The sequence below is a fragment of the Siphateles boraxobius genome, unplaced genomic scaffold (genome assembly GCF_051911475.1).
Source record: "Siphateles boraxobius isolate OS27281-9 unplaced genomic scaffold, OSU_SipBor_1 20, whole genome shotgun sequence".
Taxonomy (NCBI): domain Eukaryota; kingdom Metazoa; phylum Chordata; class Actinopteri; order Cypriniformes; family Leuciscidae; genus Siphateles; species Siphateles boraxobius.
Window position 1 is genome coordinate 20,010,404 of NW_027508811.1, and position 19,518 is coordinate 20,029,921.

At 36.6% G+C, this 19,518-nt stretch overlaps 2 protein-coding genes across 8 annotated transcripts in view; both read right to left on the reverse strand.

The window, feature by feature from the left end:
- The window catches only part of dctn1b (dynactin 1b), a 47,881-nt gene extending 33,215 nt beyond the window's left edge, over window positions 1-14,666 (reverse strand). For 2 of the 6 annotated variants that reach the window (XM_077237337.1, XM_077237336.1), the window contains exons 1-3: window positions 14,569-14,625; window positions 4,021-4,272; window positions 3,843-3,921 (exon numbers count right to left, since the gene is read on the reverse strand). In XM_077237337.1, the coding sequence (XP_077093452.1) occupies window positions 3,843-3,921; window positions 4,021-4,248 (307 nt within the window). In that variant the 5' untranslated portion in view covers window positions 4,249-4,272; window positions 14,569-14,625. Of the gene's footprint in view, window positions 1-3,842; window positions 3,922-4,020; window positions 4,273-9,235; window positions 9,712-14,568 lie in introns of those variants that run through there. The other 4 variants (XM_077237335.1, XM_077237334.1, XM_077237338.1 and 1 more) reach the window with 3 other exon arrangements.
- A 1,405-nt stretch (window positions 14,667-16,071) lies between these two features.
- Window positions 16,072-18,258, reverse strand: LOC143745308 (putative N-acetyltransferase camello). 2 transcript variants are annotated; one of them, XM_077237355.1, is made up of 3 exons: window positions 18,131-18,258; window positions 17,874-17,946; window positions 16,072-17,597 (listed from the first exon to the last, which is right to left on the reverse strand). In XM_077237355.1, exon 3 carries the CDS (start codon window positions 17,592-17,594, stop codon window positions 16,926-16,928), a length of 669 nt encoding a protein of 222 aa, XP_077093470.1. In that variant the 5' UTR covers window positions 17,595-17,597; window positions 17,874-17,946; window positions 18,131-18,258; the 3' UTR covers window positions 16,072-16,925. The 2 variants fall into 2 exon arrangements, with proteins under 2 accessions (XP_077093470.1, XP_077093471.1); XM_077237356.1 differs by lacking the exon at window positions 18,131-18,258 and having other exon boundaries at window positions 17,874-17,993.
- Between the last annotated feature and the right edge of the window lie 1,260 nt (window positions 18,259-19,518).

The following is a 19,518-nucleotide window of genomic DNA, read 5'->3' on the forward strand; positions in this document are numbered from 1 at the left end:
CTGGCTCTTCTTCCGGCGGTGAGAGAAAAGGATACGGCGATTGACCAGCGTTTGTGGTTGTCAACTCAGCGTGCTCGCTTGTCCAAGAACTCTGGTCCCATGCGATGCGCTGAGGTGTATTCCAACCAGTCACGGTGTCAGGGCTTCTACCGGACCCAGCTGTGTAGAAATATAACTCGAAAATCTTAATGCTATGACTCAATTTGAGTTTAAATACAAAATAATGTAGATAGTCTTACCATAAAGAAATACACTGTCAAGACTCGGCTCAGGACTGTTCGGTGGAGTCGGACAAAAAGTTTTCCTGTCAGGACTGCTTTCAGGACTGATCGCCGGGACAAAACGGGTTGTTTTTCTCTCAGGACTGATCGGTGAGGTAGAACGATCCGTTTTTCTAGTCTTCTTTCTCAAAGACTCTCTGCTTGGTCCGGGGCGTTGGTCTAAAGCTGAGTCGGTAAGGGCTATTTGATCCTCAGCACGAGCCGGAGTGGGGTCAGCTACGTCTGCTACTTCAACACTGGTGAGGTCTTCATTCTCTTCTTGAGTGTGATCCGTCAGGGGGAAGTCAGGTTGTGTAATAAAATATATGAAATCTAAAATAAATAAATAAATAAATAAATCAGATTTCTCATAGCCGTTAGAAAAAAATTTACATCGACGATGGGTCTTGTTTTACCATCCGATGCGTTGTCTGCATCAATCACCGGAGTAGCTGCTGCGAATTTAAAAAGAAAAGAGAGAATTACATTTTTATTTATTTTAAAATATAATTAAAATTTATTTAATAATTTATAAAAGAATAGAAAAAGATCAGTCCTCACATGCATCGGTGTCATCGAAAGCGCCGCTCTCGGAATTCGGACCTGGGGGAAAAAATCCTGTTATGAATGGAAACACTTGTAAGTCGTTTTATATGCTTGTTTGATGACACGCCTACAGACAGATGCTTAAAAAAAAAAAAAAAAAAAAAAAAAAAAAAAAAAATTAATTATAAAAAAATTTAAATAAAAAATAAATGTTTAAAAAATAAAATTATATAAAAATTAATGATTAAAAAATAAAATATATAATAATCATTATTTTTCAGCATGTTATATCACCCCCGGAACACAAGGAGGCACAATTTCAGCATAACATAATGTTATATCCTCCCTGGTACACTAGGGTGCATAATTTCACCAAAACAGGATGCAGTTTTAACTCCGGGTGACCAGGTGGCGCCATAACAGGATGTTATATCACAACGGTGCACTAGAGGGCGTAATTTCGCCATAACAGGATGTTATACCCGAACGGTGCACTAGAGGGCGTAATTTCGCCATAACAGGATGTTATACCAGAACGGTGCACTACAGGGCGTAATTTCGCCATAACAGGATGTTATACCAGAACGGTGCACTAGAGGGCGTAATTTCCCCGTAACAGAATGTAGTTTTAACACCGGGTAACCAGGTGGCGCCGGAGAGTTGCTTAGTTCCTGTATCAATAACATGGTGTGTTTAAGACAGTGACTAAAACAAGCTTTTTAGGTCTAAAAATAAAACAGCCAATATATCAAAAGTAGATCGATCTGCCTTGTGAAACAGATACGGATCAAAACTAGTTTTGATACATGATGTCAGACATATTTAAGAGCAGTTAGCAACGTAGCACGCGCTGCTAAGCTAAACCATGCATTTCTAACAGGAGTGGTGCTAAGGCATGCCTAATAACCGGGAGCGCAGCGCTGTCTTAGTAAATAGATAACAAAACAACGCGATGGTAAAACGCAGATTTAATGCAAACAGAAATGATACATAGCAAAAACAGAATCACAGCATAGCTGCTAGCTAAGCAAAACACCGGACACTTCCTGTTAGAAAAGCCTAGTCTTTTCATAATAAAAGTCCATAGAAAAACCATAGCATTATAATTTTTAAAGTTTTCTGAAAAAACTATATACAGGCCAAACAGAATTGATATCGATCATAAAACAGTATGATAAGAAAAGACAGTGGATGCTACGTGGTTAGAATGACTGTCATGTTTTAAATGAAACATATTGCAGATAGAACATTTATATTAATGATGTTTTAAATCTTTCAGATGAAACAATGTAATAGTCACAAATGGTGTTTTAAATAAAACACATTACAGATAGAATTATCCTAACAAAACATCTATATCAATCTGTTCTACATCTAAATTTTCCAGATAAAACAATGCAATATCATAATGAATGAGTGTTAAAAACTAATAAACAGTTTTTTAAAAATTAAAAATAATGAAATAAAAGCAATAGCACATTGCATGATTAAAATGATGAAAAAATCATATTATTCTAACAGATAAAACCCCCATAGTCCAATGAAAGTTTAAAACAGTTTTTTTTAAAAATCATAATTTTATGATAAAAAATACCAACATCAACAGATAAACATTAAACAGATAGTATAATGGAGATTTGAGTTACAGTAGATAAACTTCAATAGCACAATGCATACATGTTTAAAACAATAATGTATAAACAATCATATTAAACTAGTACCAATATTGCATAGTGCAGATGATGGAACAAAATCATATTATTATAACAGATAAAATATTGAGAAAAGAAATACTCACAGTTTTGCATTTTGATGACAAGTAGAGATGATTGAGCTGAGTCAGGAAAATATGTTTCTGATGATTTTTGGCCTGAGGACATCTGTATTTATATTTGGATATGGAGAAAAACAGTGTTCCTTGGCCACTAGATGGCGCCATTGCACCGCGTGTGTGAGCGTCTTATCTGGCGACCCCGTCCCTGACCTAATTAACAGTCTCATACAGACAAAGCCTGTGTTTCATGTGGAGCGGACGCATCCCTAACTGGGTTACTGCCAAAAAAGATTATAATTGGAGATACATTTCAGAGAGATCCGGTTATAGCGTGTGATTTTTCTAGAGTTCTGTAAAACATGTAAGATTAATTTATTTCATCTAAACAGACAGATAAGTGCACGCGGCGCATCCTTTACTGCTTTGACACACACACACACACATAGACGCGTGCGCTCAGCGTCAGTGCAAGACAGAGCAAGGTCATCCACACAATGGATTGTTTGCAATACTTTTGTGGCTCCATTTTATTTAAACTTTTTGTGTGAGGTTTTACATAAGCTGTATGTTTTTTCTTCAACTCTCTAATACATTTTTAACTGTTTGGAATATTTTTGTGACTCCATTTTATTTAAACTTTTTGTGTGAGGTTTTATTTTATATTCTTTTAAAGAACAGATAAACTTTCACCATTTTATTTAAATGAACATAATGCTTGGTCCAGTGAATAGTTGTACATTTTTTTCTTATCACTTTCACAGCTCCCCTTGATAAAGCTCAGGGATGCGGTGACCAAAACACCAACTTCAAACAATCAAAGTAACTGTCACCATCAAAGCCAATACATCTCAAACTAACTGTCACATCACTTTGTAACTGTAACATCAAAGCTTATGTTAATATCAAAGACCAATACCTCCCTTTTCTTGATCAAATGAACTTCAAACGACCAAACTAACTGTCACACATCCATCATTTTGACATAAGCTGTAACCGGAAGGGGCGGAACTAGGTCAAAGGTAACAGGAAGGGGCGGAACTAGGTCAAAGGTAACAGGAAGGGGAGGAACCGGAAGGGGCGGGACAATGGGCGGGACAGGAAGGGGAGGAACCGGACGGGGCGGGGGAAGATCAAAGGAAAGCCACGCCCACCTGTCAATCAATCATTTTGACAGTTGCTATATGGTATTAACTACTGATGATTACAATTTCATGGTAAATAAAAATGGTTGCAAGCAGATGTGCATGAAACTGATTTCCTACCTCGTTTCAGCATTTTGGAGGTGGCAGCTTCTGGCGTGTCAGGAGATGTTGTGTCAGCCAAATCTTCAACTAACTGAATCTGCAAGAGGTCACAGCAGTTTCCAAGAACATTTACTGTACATGTTTTCACCCGTCACACCCGTTAGTGTTTATAAGCAGCAAGCATGTGTGGGAGTACCTGTGATTGGCGTACAAATATACCATGGTTCTCCTGACAGGTGAAATATCGTTTGCCCTGAACAGTCCCATCATTCTTCCCTTTGGGTTCCTCTAGAATGACTCCCACCCATTTTCCAGAGGCAAAGAGGGTGTTTCCAATATATGCCACGGTACCTCGATGACCTTTACCGATGACCTCAACAAGAGACCCCACCTTAACAGGCCGCCCACCTCCATCTGAACTCATTCTGCTGCTGCCACTGCTGGTGGTCTGAGAATGAGAGAGAAAAAACCTTGAATGACAAAAAGAGCTTTTGATTAAATGGTAGACCAGATGACCAGAACTGACCAGATGTTCTTGCTTACAGTGCCCCTAAAATATTTGGTTACACTTTATTTTGATAGACCCCCATAGATATCATGTTTTGCAAACTATAAGTAACTTTGCAGCTACATGTCAACTAACTTTCATTCATTTGCAACTTCGTGTCAGCTAACTCTCAGTAGTAGACTGTTAGGTTAAGGTTAGAAGAATAAGTTGACATACTCACAAAGTCACTTATAGTCAGGAGAATGTCTGTTGGGGGAGCATCAAAATAAAGTTTTAGCAGATATTAAAGGAATAGTTCACCCAAAAATGAAAATGATGTCAGTATTTACTCACCCTCATGTTGTTCCAACCCCGTAAGACCTTTGTTCATCTTCGAAACACGAATTAGGATATTTTTGATGAAATCTGAGAGCTGGATCACTCCTCCATACTAGTCCATAGGCTTCTTGAGGGATTGAACTGGCCGGCCTCGAAAAGTTATTAAAGATATCGTTAAAATAGTCCAAGTGACTACAGTGGCTCAATCTTAAGTTTATCAAGCGACGAGAATACTTTTTGTGTGCAAAAAAAACAAAAATAACGACTTTATTTCAACTATTCATTTTCTTCTCTCTGGGCCTCTAGTCAGGTTACTAGTTTAACAGCGTACGATCTGTTGTTGTACGTGTCACCCATCACCCACATGACCAGCATCGGCCAATAGTGAGCCTACGTGTGACGTAGCTCTACGCAATTACACTAGTTTAACTGACTAGAGGCCCAAAGAGAAGGAAATTAATAGTTGAAATAAAGTCGTTATTTATGTTTGTTTTTGCGCACAAAAAGCATTCTCGTCGCTTGATAAACTTAAGATTGAGCCACTGTAGTCACTTGGACTATTTTAACAATGTCTTTAATAACTTTTCGAGGCCGGCCAGTTCAATCCCTGAAGAAGCCTATGGAGGAGTATGGAGGAGTGATCCAGCTCTCAGATTTCATCAAAAATATCTTAATTCGTGTTCTGAAGATGAACGAAGGTCTAACGGGGTTGAAATAACATGAGGGTGAGTAAATACTGACAGAATTTTCATTTTTGGGTGAACTAACCCTTTAAGCAGACAGTCTACTAATACTCTAATGACCGCTAGTTGACAAAGTTACTTATAGCTAGTAGAATATCTAAAGTGGACTACAGAAATAAAGTGTTACCTAATATTTGAACACTTTAGTCACACTTAAAATGTCTGAATGCCATATCATTAGATCCAATATATTGAACCAATTGGCTTTTTTAAAGGAAGGTTTTAGGTTTTAAAATAATTTGGACTCTTTCTGGTTGTCAAACGTTAGTGGATCATGTTCTCTCTGCCAGTTAAAAATCAGTGCAAAAATGGCTATGGAAAAGGACATTAGTTCTGAGAACATCTCTAACATTATTTTTTTTTATTATTTGAAACTATAACTTTGTTTGATATTTTTGTCACTTAATTTGATATTACAGTAATATTAAAGCATACCAAAGGGTGGCCGTTGATAAGATGCATTCAGGCTTCCATTACTAATTCTGTTACTAAACGTCACAAACTAGGAAAGATGGCCGGGACATTTCTGAGAAGTTATTAGAGAAGGAAGCAATATGACTCTGCAATACTGCTTTTATACAACAGATCAATAAACAAGAAGTTAATGTTGAGAAATGTACATTTAAAAGTAGGGTAGGCAGCTTCAGAGAGGCTAGCGATGCTGTATAGCTAAGTTTGAAAGCATAAGATCCCACCCTCCCTTCAGAGCATCTCCAAAGCCCCGCCTCGTTCAAAACACATGAACGCAATGCACACAGCAGAGTCTGCAAAGCGTCAAGAGAGACAGAGTTAAATTAGGAAGTGGAGGTAGTGGGCGCTCTAACAAGGACGCTAAAGACCTCACCACTTATTTGTACCACCTGACTGCTGCAGATTAATTTTGGCATTGATAGTGTTGCCATAGAAACACATAATTTCAAGTCTAAAGGGCGTGTACAGCTCTGGGTAGAGAGTCACGTGTTGCCATCTCTTAAATATGGTAATTACGACAACGTGGTGTGAAAGCAGCATAAGCTTGTTGTTTTGGTTCAGAAGGAACTGTAAAAGGCGTCTACTGTTTGTTTACGGCGCTCTGTGACTGTCTTTCTATAACTCTGCAAAGCCTCATAGAACACACTGATGACGTGTGATGTCTGCGAGAGCAGGGTGTGCAGAGGTATGGAAATACATAGGTTGACAGGCAGATAGGACATCCTATCACTGCATTTGGACCGAATGCAATGATTGGAAAAAGCATTTGTGGTCTTGAGACTTCCATTGAAGATATATGTAATTTAAAAAAAATATTTAGACCAATTCTATTATTGATTTCTATCAGGATGTGAAGAGAGTTTCAATCAGTATAACAAAAGGTGTTTATGTAAAACATTGCCTACCCTACCTTTAATACACAACACTGTCCGTTTATTTTACTGTTTTTGCTGTGCCAATGCAAAAAGTTCCAAACAAAGTCACAACAGATCCTGTTTGATATTGTGTTTTTTTTTTAACAAATTAGTTGAATTAATCATTCAATGACTAATAAAGGCAGTTAATTTGTTTTTCGTTCTAGAATGAATCAGCATTTTTGAACGAATGAATTACTGGCATAACAGTGTAACATGCAGTCAAAAAAGTGACAGTCTGTCTGGATTCTAGAAATGCACAAAAAAAGACAAGTGGAGTGACACAGTGAAAAGTCCCAGTGCTGTTGGAACGTATATTATTGGCACTCCTCCAGCCAATCAGATTTGTATATTGGCAGCTCAGCCAATCAGATTCAAACTGAATAGATTATCTGGGGGAGGTGAAGTCCTTTGCAGACTCCTCATTAGGTATCTGAACTAGTCTCTCATGCCCTCCAGATTGCATGTCTGAGAGGACAATTGGGGGTTATTTAGGAGCACTCAGACTCGAGCGCATGGCTGAAAACAAGTTTGTGACGCAGCCTTTATCTTTACTGCAGAAGACTCCAGATGAAACAGAAGCACTGTTACCTGCAGTCACAGTGTGCAGAAACACACACACACACACACACACACACACACACACACACACACACACACACACACACACACACACACACACACACACACACACACACACACACACACACACACACACACACACACACACACACACACACACACACACACACACACAAGCTGATCCTGAGAGACCTGCTCCATTTCACTTCTATTAAGTCATTTCAACTCTTTCTAATCACACAGAGGATGGGGTCCAAAATGAGTTTTATTTCAGAAACTAAAAATAAGCACCAGACACATAAAGGTAAAGGTAACAAGCTAAGGGCTAAGGCACAATATTTGCAGTGTTTTATTATTCTTGCTGACTCTAATTGTAAACTCTAAATAGGTTGGAACATCAGGTTACAATGTAACAATAGAAAGAGAACACAAATGATAGATGTGACCTCTTCGCAACTTGAAAACTCAGACCTGTGCAAAGACTGGCAACAGCTCAAGGTGACATAATCATACATTATACAGACATATTTAATTTAATGATGTTGCTGACTAATGTTGAAAGATTAAGCTGAATATTACATTGTGAGCACAGGACAGGAGTTACAGAAAACTGACTCATGACTCAGCAGAAATAAGTCACTAACTGTGTTAGTAAGGGTTGAAAACTATGGGTTAAGGAATGTTATTTTTGGAATAGATCTTGTGAAGCTTGTTAAAAAAAAACCTTTAAGTAAAAGCCAAAGAATTTGAATTTTGAGGTCCTTATGAAGCTTAAGCAGTGGAGCTTTTCCATATATACGTGTTTAAGATGAGTGTCATTTTCTTTTTCAGAATCAGTTATAGTCCATCAAATCTTTCTCCACATTTATTTATTAAAATGTGAAAGTGTGTAAATATTAAATATAGGTCTATATTTGAGTAACTAACCTCTTCTATTATAGAACTTCTAATTATCCGAAACAAGGTTTCAGAAGTAAGTTCACAGGAATGAATAAACACACATTTGTCTTTCTATCATGGTATGGATTTATTGATCTCTATTGTTATTATACTGAACTACTGAGATGTTCTATCTTCTAACCCTAAACCTTAACCATTCCTCACGCAAACCTTTTTGCATTTTTAGTTGTTATTAAGACATGTCTGGTAAGTTTATTAATGTGTTCGCTGGCTGCTCCCCATAATGTAAATGATTTCAGGTTTTATTATCTTTGTGGGGATGCATTACTATCCCCTAACAATCCATTTAAACTGGGGTTTTATGTTCGTAGTGCTAATGTTTTATACAGGAAAAGGGCATACGATTTATGTCTGGAGATCTAGACAGGAAGTTATTACTACATTTAACCATGTCAGCTTGAGAGAATGAAGTTGAGCTACAGTAAAGGCTTTGGTTCAATATTAGGATTTGAGCTGGAATCAAGTTAAAAGAATCTAATTAAATATGATCTGACAAAATGCTTTTAGTCAAAGATAAAGTCTTTTTGTTGTTGTTGCTGTGTTACTCAGCAAATGTGCCAAAAATTGCACTGCTTCATTACTGGCCTGCAGTAAAAACTGCCTCATACATAAAAAAACACACTGCAATTGATTGTATAGCATTTTGTACACAAGCAAATGCATTTTAGCTAATAGCTGAGCCTTACAAATTCCAGAACACTGACTGAGCCCACGCATGCTCTTGTCTGACACATGCTACCACACTTGCATGTCCACACTGAGAGCTAATATATACTGTACACCTGCTCATCACTGCACAGCACATACGAATTCTACAATAAAAAAGAAACAAGCATGTGTTCACTGTAGGTTTTTAAGGGTGGCAGACAGACAGTATGTGTGTGACAAAAGGAGTGTCCACTGTATGTCACTCACCCTGCTGTAAGTGTATCTTTTCATCTGAGACATGCTGCTCCTGCGTCGCTGTTGACAACGGTTGCTTGCCTTGCTTCAGCAACCAGCGCAGTCTATTCAATCCCCCAACCCACTGTCTCCCTATCTCTCTGTCTGCCTTTCTATCTCCACCTAACTCACATCACTCAAACCTTTGTCCATACGATGAGTGTCTGAGAGGGTTTGGTTCAGCTCCAGCAGAGGCACAGACTGAACCCCAGAGAGGACACAGGAGAGATACCAGTGGAGGTCCTGCTGGATGTCTGAGCTCAGATGAACCAGCTAGCATGTGAATTGTCAGAATGATCCCAGCATTAAATTGAGTTAGAATGTGATGTGTGTGTGTGTGTGTGTGTGTGTCTGTGTGTGTGTGTGTGTAAGTCTGGCTGACTGATCTGTGCTGCTAGGTGAGTGTGTGAGAGCAGTGCAACTGCGCTAATGTCTGTGCTGCCTTCTGCAGGAGAGCAAAAGAGGCAGAACTGGGTCCTAAAGCCCTCCTATACCGAATAATGATCAAACTTGCATATTTAATATATAAATGTATTCTTTGGGTGATTAAAAGACAGAGAACCCATTCCCCCGGTCTTCTCACATTTACATACTTTACAATAAGGCCTTATAAGAGAGGATGACCAAAGTTATTATTTATAGTGTATGATTTACAGTGTAGTGTTATTATTAATAACTACAACTAAATCTAAAATACAAAATAAAGCTAAAAAAAATATTTAAAAAAGACAAAATGACAAACTAAAATTAAAATGACAACTGAATAAATGCTAATTCAAAATATTATTAAATACTATAATAATATATAAATTATACTAAAATAACACTGGTTCAGCTATTTAAAAAGTGTTGTATAATACAAACTAAAAAGAACAGTGTCACCATTCCCCTGCTTCTTTTATTCTAGGAGTCTTACTGTGTCTGGTTTTCATATCCTGTGTTTAATTTCTGTAGAACCTTGTTTCTATAGTTACCCTTGGCCTTGTCTGTCTCTATGGTTACTCATCACACACACCTGTTCCTCGTTATCTTGTTACTCTGTATATTTATATCATTGTGTTTGTCGGTTGTTGTCTTTATACCTCAATGTAAAGCTGATAAGTCTCCTGTGTTGCCTATGTCATCTTGTTTGGATTATTGCCATCGGCTCCTAGTTTGGATTACCTTTGTGTTATGCGTTCATTCAAAAAAGACTGCTTGCTAAATATCCTCACCACACATTGTCCCTGCTACATCCGTAACAGAATGACCAACCAACCATTAGTATGGATCTAGCAGCAAAATACCTCCTCCTTCTTACTCAGGATGATTGTTCCCTCGAGGGCCATACTAGTGAGGTTTTGAAGCTTGCTCATCAGACTCACTACCATGACAGTGCCTTGATTTCCTTTTATTATGCTAGACTCAATGACCAGTTAAAGGCACAGTTCACCCAAAAATGTAATTTCTGTCATTTAATTACTTACCCTCATGTCGTTCCAAACCCGTAAGATATTCGTTCATCTTTGGAACTCAAATAAGATCTTTTGAATGGAATCTGAGAATTTCCTCTCTCTATTGACAATCTACGCAACTACCACTTCTAAGCCCACGATTGCTTTGTTTGTGCAAAAAATAATAATTTACCACCTTATTTACAAAATATTTATCTCCAACACGCATGCAGTGTCTGCTCTCACGTAAACACAACACGCATGCGTCGTAGTGCTCTCATGATATTTTGTAAATAAAGTGCCAAATAATGTTTTTCGCGCAAAGCACTCGCATTGCTTCATATAAAATTAAGGTTAAATCACTGGAGCATGCGTTCCTGTAGCTCAAACAGTAGAGTGTTGACGCTTGCACCCCCAAGGTCATGGGTTTGATTCTCAGGGTGTCTACCTTGAAATGCAATGTAAGTCACTTCGGATAAAAGCGTCTGCCAAATGCATAAATGTAAATGAGTCACATGGATCAACTTTCTGATGTCTTTACTACCTTTCTGAGCCTTGAAAGTGGAAGTTGCGTCGGCTGTCAATAGAGGGACATAAAACTCTCAGATTTCATTAAAAATATCCTTATTTGTGTTGCGAAGATGAACGAAAGTCTTAGGGGTTTGGAACAACATGAGGGTGAGTAATTAATGACAGAATTTTTGGGTGAACTAACCCTTTAAAATCAAGATTCCCTTATCCAGGTATGATCCTCGAGGGAGATTCATGGATTTTTTTGAGCTGATGCTCTCAACGAGTGGTTCCTCCTTCACTGGGGGTGAGGTAGAGGAGGACTCCACTTGCTCGACTGGGACCCAGCCGTCATGGCCGCCACATCAGAGTCTCCAACCGTCATGGCCGCCACGTCAGAGTCTCATCACGTCGTGGGCGCCACGACAGACTGAATAATTTAAACTTAAATAAATATTTATGTCAGTTTATTAATTTGGTAAGTAGCAATGTAAAACCTAGGATAATGTACCTCATTCATGCAAAATAAGCTCAGTTAGGGTAATACAAGAGTCCTGATTACTCTATTGGGATTTATTTTGTGATAATGACTAGCTGACGGTTCATTATCCTTTATATATTAACCACTGGATTACTAAAGGTCATGTACGACTTTGTATGGAGGTGATCGCTGGCTTTAACGGCACTCTTTCCTACTATGGTTCCCTACTATGGAATCCATTCACACACAACTCTTCACACACTTAGTAAATAAGACTGTTTAAGGCAGCAGGTCTCTTTAAGACTGGATCTCTATACAGCCTCTCTGTTCCTCTCCAGCCCTATTCAAATATGACGCAGGCAGCATCCGATATAAAGCCAAACACAGAAGAGTGAGTTCAGTCAGTAGAGGTGTGCACAACCTCAGCAGACTGACAAACACAAACACAAACACACTGACAGGATTAATGCTCTTTATAAATGACAACTGCACTGAATCCCTGTGGGCTTATATCTGTATTACACATTCTGCACAGAAAGCAAATGCTGATGTTTGCAACATGTTATACAGTTAGAAGGGACAGGTGCACAGCTGAAAACATTGTGCTCACAAAAACCAGTAAGCAATTGTGAGTCGATCTGAGCAGACATGCAAACAATGCATAAATCACACAATGAGAGCTTCTCTTCTCTGACCACTCTATGAAACAGTGCCTCTCATCTGTGCTCTATCAGGCTATAGGAACTGAGTGCAACAGTCGAGTTCCGGAAGTAAAAACGATTTGTTTCTCCATAGGGAAATTGATTTATAACAAAAACTTAACTACATTTAAAAACAGAGCTACTGTGAGTCAGTCAATATGCTTTTGTTAAAGCCATCTGTTCACATTATTTCAACTTGTTTAAAAAAAAAGTGGAATTCCTGGTGAAAAACTAATTTACCCATGATGCTGTACAGAAAATTCCACAAATCAGAGTCTTGGGGAACAAATCGCACTAAAAATGCTGCACTCTCATGAAGCACCGCAAATGACATACTCGAGTTAATCAGGTAAGGTTCAAATATATTATTTCTCAATATATATATGATCAAAAATGAATAGTTTTATATTCCATCATGGTTTTAATCTGATTATGCCATTCGCAATGCTTTATGGGATTGTAGTTCTTTCCCTCATTAAATCCATTAAGTACACAGTTTTGTACCTTTGTCTTTTTGTCCAATTTTCAAATATTTTTTGCTTCAAATAAAAGTTTGTAATGTTGTGATTCACATCGTAGCTGGTTGGTTCATGGCTTATAGTGATTAAATGCAAACTTTTTTAAAGCAGGGGACGGAATGAGGTTTGATTGATAGAAAAAGCAGAAGATACACATAGGGACAGAGAGGATATAAAGAATAACAATATAAGGAGAAGAACAAAAAAAGAATGCATCGAACACGAGAGCATTCACTTATAAACACAGTTTTAGCTTAAAGGGATAGTTCATCAAAAAATAAAAATTCTGTCATCATTTACTCACCCTGGGAGTTGTGAAAAATATGATACACCAGTGATTTGCCAGATGAGAAGTTTATCTATGTATCATCTTTTTACTCTTTTAATTCATTTTATAACTGTATCATATATCTATTTTAATTACTTTTATAACTGTTTTAATTTTCCTTGCTTTTATTTTGTGATTATTTTATTTCCTTTCTGTAAAGCACTTTGAATTGCCATAGTGTATGAAATGTGATATATAAATAAACTTGCCTTGCCTCAAGTTGTTCCAAACCTGTATGAGTTTCTTTCTTCTGTTGAAGACAAAAGAATATATTTTGAATTATACAGTTGATGGTATAGCCATTGACTGCCCTAGTATTTTTTTTCCATACTATGGAAGTCAATGCCTACCCTCAACTTTTTGGTTACCAGCATTCAGGTGAGTAAATGATCAGCGAATTTTTTCTGTTTTTTTGTTTTTGTTTTGGATGAACTGTCTCTTTAATTATCCCTTAACAATGGTGTGAGACTTGTAACATACTTTATTGTAAGAATGTGTCTGAAAAAAACATAAATGTCATGTAATAACATGACTGTGCATGATATTATTATAATGTGTATGGAGATTTACTATACTTTGATGATTAATAAATAAATAAAATCTTATTATAATGATAAAAAATAAAACTAATTGTTGTAATTATACAGTGTATATGTATGCATGTATGCATATATATATATATATATATATATATATATATATATATATATATATATATATATATACACACACACACACACACACATTTATTTATATAAGTGTATAGGCCTACATCTCGCAGATAAACAGTATCATTATATTAATTGTACATTTATCATTTATATAGAAATGATATCATTACTTAAATGAAGGTAAAATAGCATTGTCTAAAGATATACTTAATGACTATTTGGAGCATAAATGAAAGAAGAATGAAACTATAGTATAAAATAAGTATGAAAGCAGTGCGATTGCGTACACTTGCTTATTTTCTGTGCTGTGCAGTGATGAAAAACAGATCAAGAACCTGCCTGGTCCGTCTGCTCCCTCCCCCATGAATAAACAAATAAATAAATATTACAGAATGCTACAATCTTAATTGTAATTTACGTAAAAGCTGTAGCAGTGAATAGCAACAACAGTAAATTGGATGGTAGGTTGAACGCATCGCCAGCAGCCCATCAATTCTTCTATCGATCAGCCACCGCCTATTTATATAGCCTAACAGTTACTACCCCCGCTACATCCCTCAACTGAGAATGATTAGTAGTTACAATCGCAAAAACAGATGGAGGATGTGTGGCCATTAAACGGTTCTTTCATGTTCTTTATTTCAAACCATGCATTTGAACTTACCGTGATGTTTTTAGTGCTGTTCTTAATAAGCGAGTTGTGTCTATTCCCGTACAATGTGGATGTGACAGCTACTTCCTGAGGAGCGCTACGTCACACACAGCGGGAGCGGAGCGCCACTGCTTCCAATGGGAGTTTTGGCACTTGGCTCGACATAGGATACAAAATAGGGTCTGAAGCTCCATTCTAATGACATTAGCTTTTTTAAACAGGCTCAGTGAAAGAAGTTGCTTGGACATGAGGACATATGTAAATACAGTTTAAAAATCCGATTAAGTAGACAAATATAAAAACGCTAGAAAGGCAACAGGGTAATGTAAACAGGATTTCAATTTATTAAATTTACCCTATATTAAGTTAATATTGGTTTTTAGTTAATTTAGTCTAAACAAATTTGGGAGTATAGTTGTTGATATCCTGTATGGGTAACAGTTGAATGAGCCTTGGATTTAACGATTCGTTTTATGTTACATAATTTATCAGACATGTGGGATTTGTGCCTCTAATGCTTAAATTAGATAAATAATGGGATATCAATGTGCACTGTATTCTTCTAAGTTATCTTTATAATTAAACAGATTCTTTTATTTCAAAATTATGCTTATTTGATATCAAATAAAAAAATTTAGGCAAATGTTTTTTTCCACCAAAGAGATCTTGACAGATATGAATACAACTTTTCTTTTCCTTTTTTGTCTTCTTTTATTATTTTAGCATGACATGAAACCACCAGTCCTGCTGTGGGCGTATTTAAACACCATGAAATTGATCAACCTGGCAGGAAGTGAAAGCCAGACAAACTCCTCCTTTTAAACCCAGTGCTGTCATACAGCTTATGAGCATCAGTTTGGACCATAAAAGTGAAAAGCACCACCCTCTTCACATCATGTCTGGCAACATATTCCAGGGCTGTTTTACAAAGAGCTTTTGCAAGGCCACGACCCCGAAACTCCCTTTTTACAGAGATCCTTTTCAGTTCCCAAGCACCTGTCTCATCCACACAGGGCAAAATGCCCACAGTCCTGACAATAGACCCTTTTAGTTCTGCCACCCCAAAGCAGCTTGTGTTGCCAATCTGCATGTAGGAGTTCCTGATGTCCACCAGATTCTCACTGATACCACAACATCTAAACTTTAGTACTGAGATCAGAGTGGAAAAGACTAAATATTACAATGAAGACATGTGGCTTCATTACTGTTATTAGTACTGTTATTGTAGGTGTAATTACAAATAGATGGCATCTATGAAAATGTTGTCCAAAAATGTTGCCGGTTCAATTTAAAACGGTTATTATAGTATTACACAAGATGTACAATTAAACATTTGAGCTACGTGCTATTATCAGACGATTAAGAAATCACATGATCTTTGCAACTTTAGACCACTGATGTTGCTCACAGAGCTAATCAAACCTAAATAAAAATCAGGTCTCAGGATGTTCAATTCTACTGAAAATAGATGTTCTATGCATTACTAACATTTTAAATAAAAATGTTAAAACACAGTACATTTCAAAAAGTTTTTATTGATTTATGCTGTTATAACAAATTACATTCGGTCTCATTAGAACAAATCACTTCATCCAGATGAATGTTGCATTGCATGTTTAGAGTAATTTAATCATTCAGTCACAGGACAATCAAAGTTTTTCCATTCTTTCATAAATTAAAAATAAAAAACAGTAAAAGTTCAACTATATAGGTCATCTGATAATATTGGAGAGATGATTATGTTATTTTGTTAATAATAAGCATAAACTATTAATACAGATATGTAATTGTCACATTCTCGCTGCCATTGTAATCAACACCAATGCTACGGAGGTGGAAATGTGACATCATTAGCATTGCACGCAGTTTCTGTTGAACAGCATCTGTCAGTTTCAAGGCATTTACATCTCATGCCTCTCATTGACCAACTACATATACTTAAATTTAAAGAAATCTGCACTGTTTTCTTTTTTCATAGAAGAGAACAGGCTATGTACAGTATAAATACATTGAAATGATCTTAAGCAACAACAAGCTATCTCAAGGACTCGAGTACACATCCGAATATTCATTCTCATTCATTGACACAGGTACACTAATGATGCTTAGACAAGATCTGGACATCGTGTTTTGCTTCTATTCAGGGTTTTTAAAGTAAATCAGATTTTTAAAACAACAATTTGAACTCATATAAGAAATAGATTGTTTCCCCTATATGAACAGTTTCTTATAAAAGAAGAGTTCCCTTTTTAATGATTAAGAAATAGACAAATGATGATTATGGTGTGCTTATTTAGTGGTCTGAACCAGTGTCAAAAAGCCTGTTCATCAATAACATGCTGGTCTTAGTGAAACTGCAGATCTTAGTCTCAGTTGTGATGGTGTTTTATGATGAGTTGGTACTCTATCAATGTGAAATTAGTCAGCTTGGCAATCACATCTGGAGCATTAAATTCACTGACCTTCTGGTAGCCCATGTGCTCATAGAGCTTCTGTGCATCTGTCTGGACCACCGAGGTGTGAAGCATCACTCCTAGATAACCTCGTTCACGACCGAAGTCTGCCACCATACGGCACAGCGCTTTGGCAATGCCTTGTCCACGGTGACTCTTTTTAACCGACATCCGCTTCAGTTCCAGGAAGTTCTCATCTTTCTCTGCAGGTAAACACGCTACTGTACCCACAACACGACCTTGGCTCTCAGCCACCCAGAAGCAGGCGTTAGGTGGATCCAGGTAGGTCTGCTGAATGTGGTTGAGATCTTGATCAAGGGAAGTCTGAATGTACTTGGTGAACATGTAACTTACAGTCTGACGGCCTGCGGCCAAAAGCAGCGTGACTGCTAGTACAGGCAAAAGGATGGACTTTGAGCTGGTCAGTAAAGCGCAAAACACACATCCCAGAAACATTTGCGCTAGGGGCTGTTTGAGAACGTGCATGCAGGAAGGTGGGATGTGCTCACTCATACCAACAGTAAAAACCTCCTTTACTTCTTCATGATCTTCTTCTCGGTAGCGACGAAACTGCACCTCTGCCATGACCTTCAAATCAAGCATGACACCAGAAATTATAACACAGAAAGCTTAAGACTGGGTATAAAATTCTTTTACACCTGTCTTATCATAATTTTGTCTTGTAAATGAACAAGATTTCACATCTACATGACATCTAGATATCGATAAATGATAAATAATTAAAAAAAAAACATTTTCATTTAAAAACTTTAAAAACAGCATTAAATATCACTTTTCCAGCCTTAAGTGTTTGTATTTGTATCAAATTAAGACACAGCATTATATAGTGGCACAGATACTCACAAATTACTCGATCACAAGAATGCCTTGATCCTGATAAGATGATATTTCCAGGTTATTGACCTTTACTCGATGACTGTCGGCACCCAGCGAAGAAATATATAAGGCATTTGTTTGTTTACGGAAGTGTTTAGAGAGATTTTCAATGTCAATTGCAATGAATATTAACTGTAACCACATGCATTTAAATTATACTAATCGAAAGTGACGTTCTTTCTGTATTTCCTTTTTTTCTATATATACAAATAATATAGACCTACCTGAACTGTAAATTATACTACTGAAATCATAAACTGTAAACTGACATCAATGCTTTACTTTGTCCCAACGGTTCTTCTTCTCAACTTCTCAAAAATGTCAACTTGAGAGGAAGCAGCACTACCGCCATCTACTGGAGAGAGGAATTATAAGGACAATTTTATTTTTTATTTTTTTCCATACAATCATTAAGGTCCATCAACTGTTTGGTCACACATATTCTTCAAAATATCTTTTTGACAGAATTTTCACTTTGTGGGTGAACTATCCTTGTAACTATCCTTCCACTAATTAATTACTGTCATTTTTTCTTTCTTATATAGGTGTTGATTTAAAGTCCAATTAAATAAATGTGTTTTCGAGCCACTGTTCAGTCAGTGTGATATAGCATATCTTGGTTCGTTTTGTAATCAAAACCCGATTGTGTAAGCCTGTCAAATAAAACACCCAATCCGTTTTTTAAATCTCTTCAGACAGTCACAAATTCACTAGATGGCAGTGTCGAAAGTCTGCAGTCTCTAATGAAATCTAGCGCCATTTACTGAACACAAGAAATATGGGAGATATGATTTGATAGATTTTTTTTTAAAGTATCTGAATTTCTCTCAAATTTAAAGTCTTACAAAAATGTATATTTCAAATAAAACTTTTTAATGGCAAAAAACGCATCTCAAGCAGAAACTATTTGTTTTTGTAAAAACCTGTTATTGCTTATTGCTGTTATGTTTGACATTTAAAAAAAAAATCTGTTATGGTAAAGTTTTTGTGGTTACCATTGTGCTGAGGATACTTGAAGAAGATAAACACGATTGATTCAATAAGCAACGATAATAACAATGACAGCGACAAGTTATCTTATTTCTTCATTAAATATACATGCTAAATAAGTGTGCTATGATAGTTGTGGATTTTAACTGAAATAGATTAGATTAATTAGTTCTGGGGCTTTAGATGGATTTTTTTTTAAAGTAATTAACTCAAATATATGTGTTAAAGTTACAAATTAAGTTCCCCTAACTCAATATAACTCTTTGGTTGAACAATTTCTTTCGAAGTTGTCATAACTGATTGATGCAAAGTTGATTTTTTTATTTTTGAGACAACATATCGTACTGTACAATAATAATAAAAATCTCTCTCAAATAATATCAAAAGCCAAAGAATAAAAATGGGTTACATTAAAAATAGAAATATATAATGGAAAGTCATGCCTCAGTGTGAGAGCAGTAACAGAAATGCCTCATCACATTTGGTCTTTAATCGTGAGTGGCGTATTAATTATTGATAATGTGATCTAGTATTGATTAGTTTTACTTTCAGCACACTAATGTTCTGTTTAAATGATTCCCAAACCCTTTGATATACATATACATATACACACACACATATA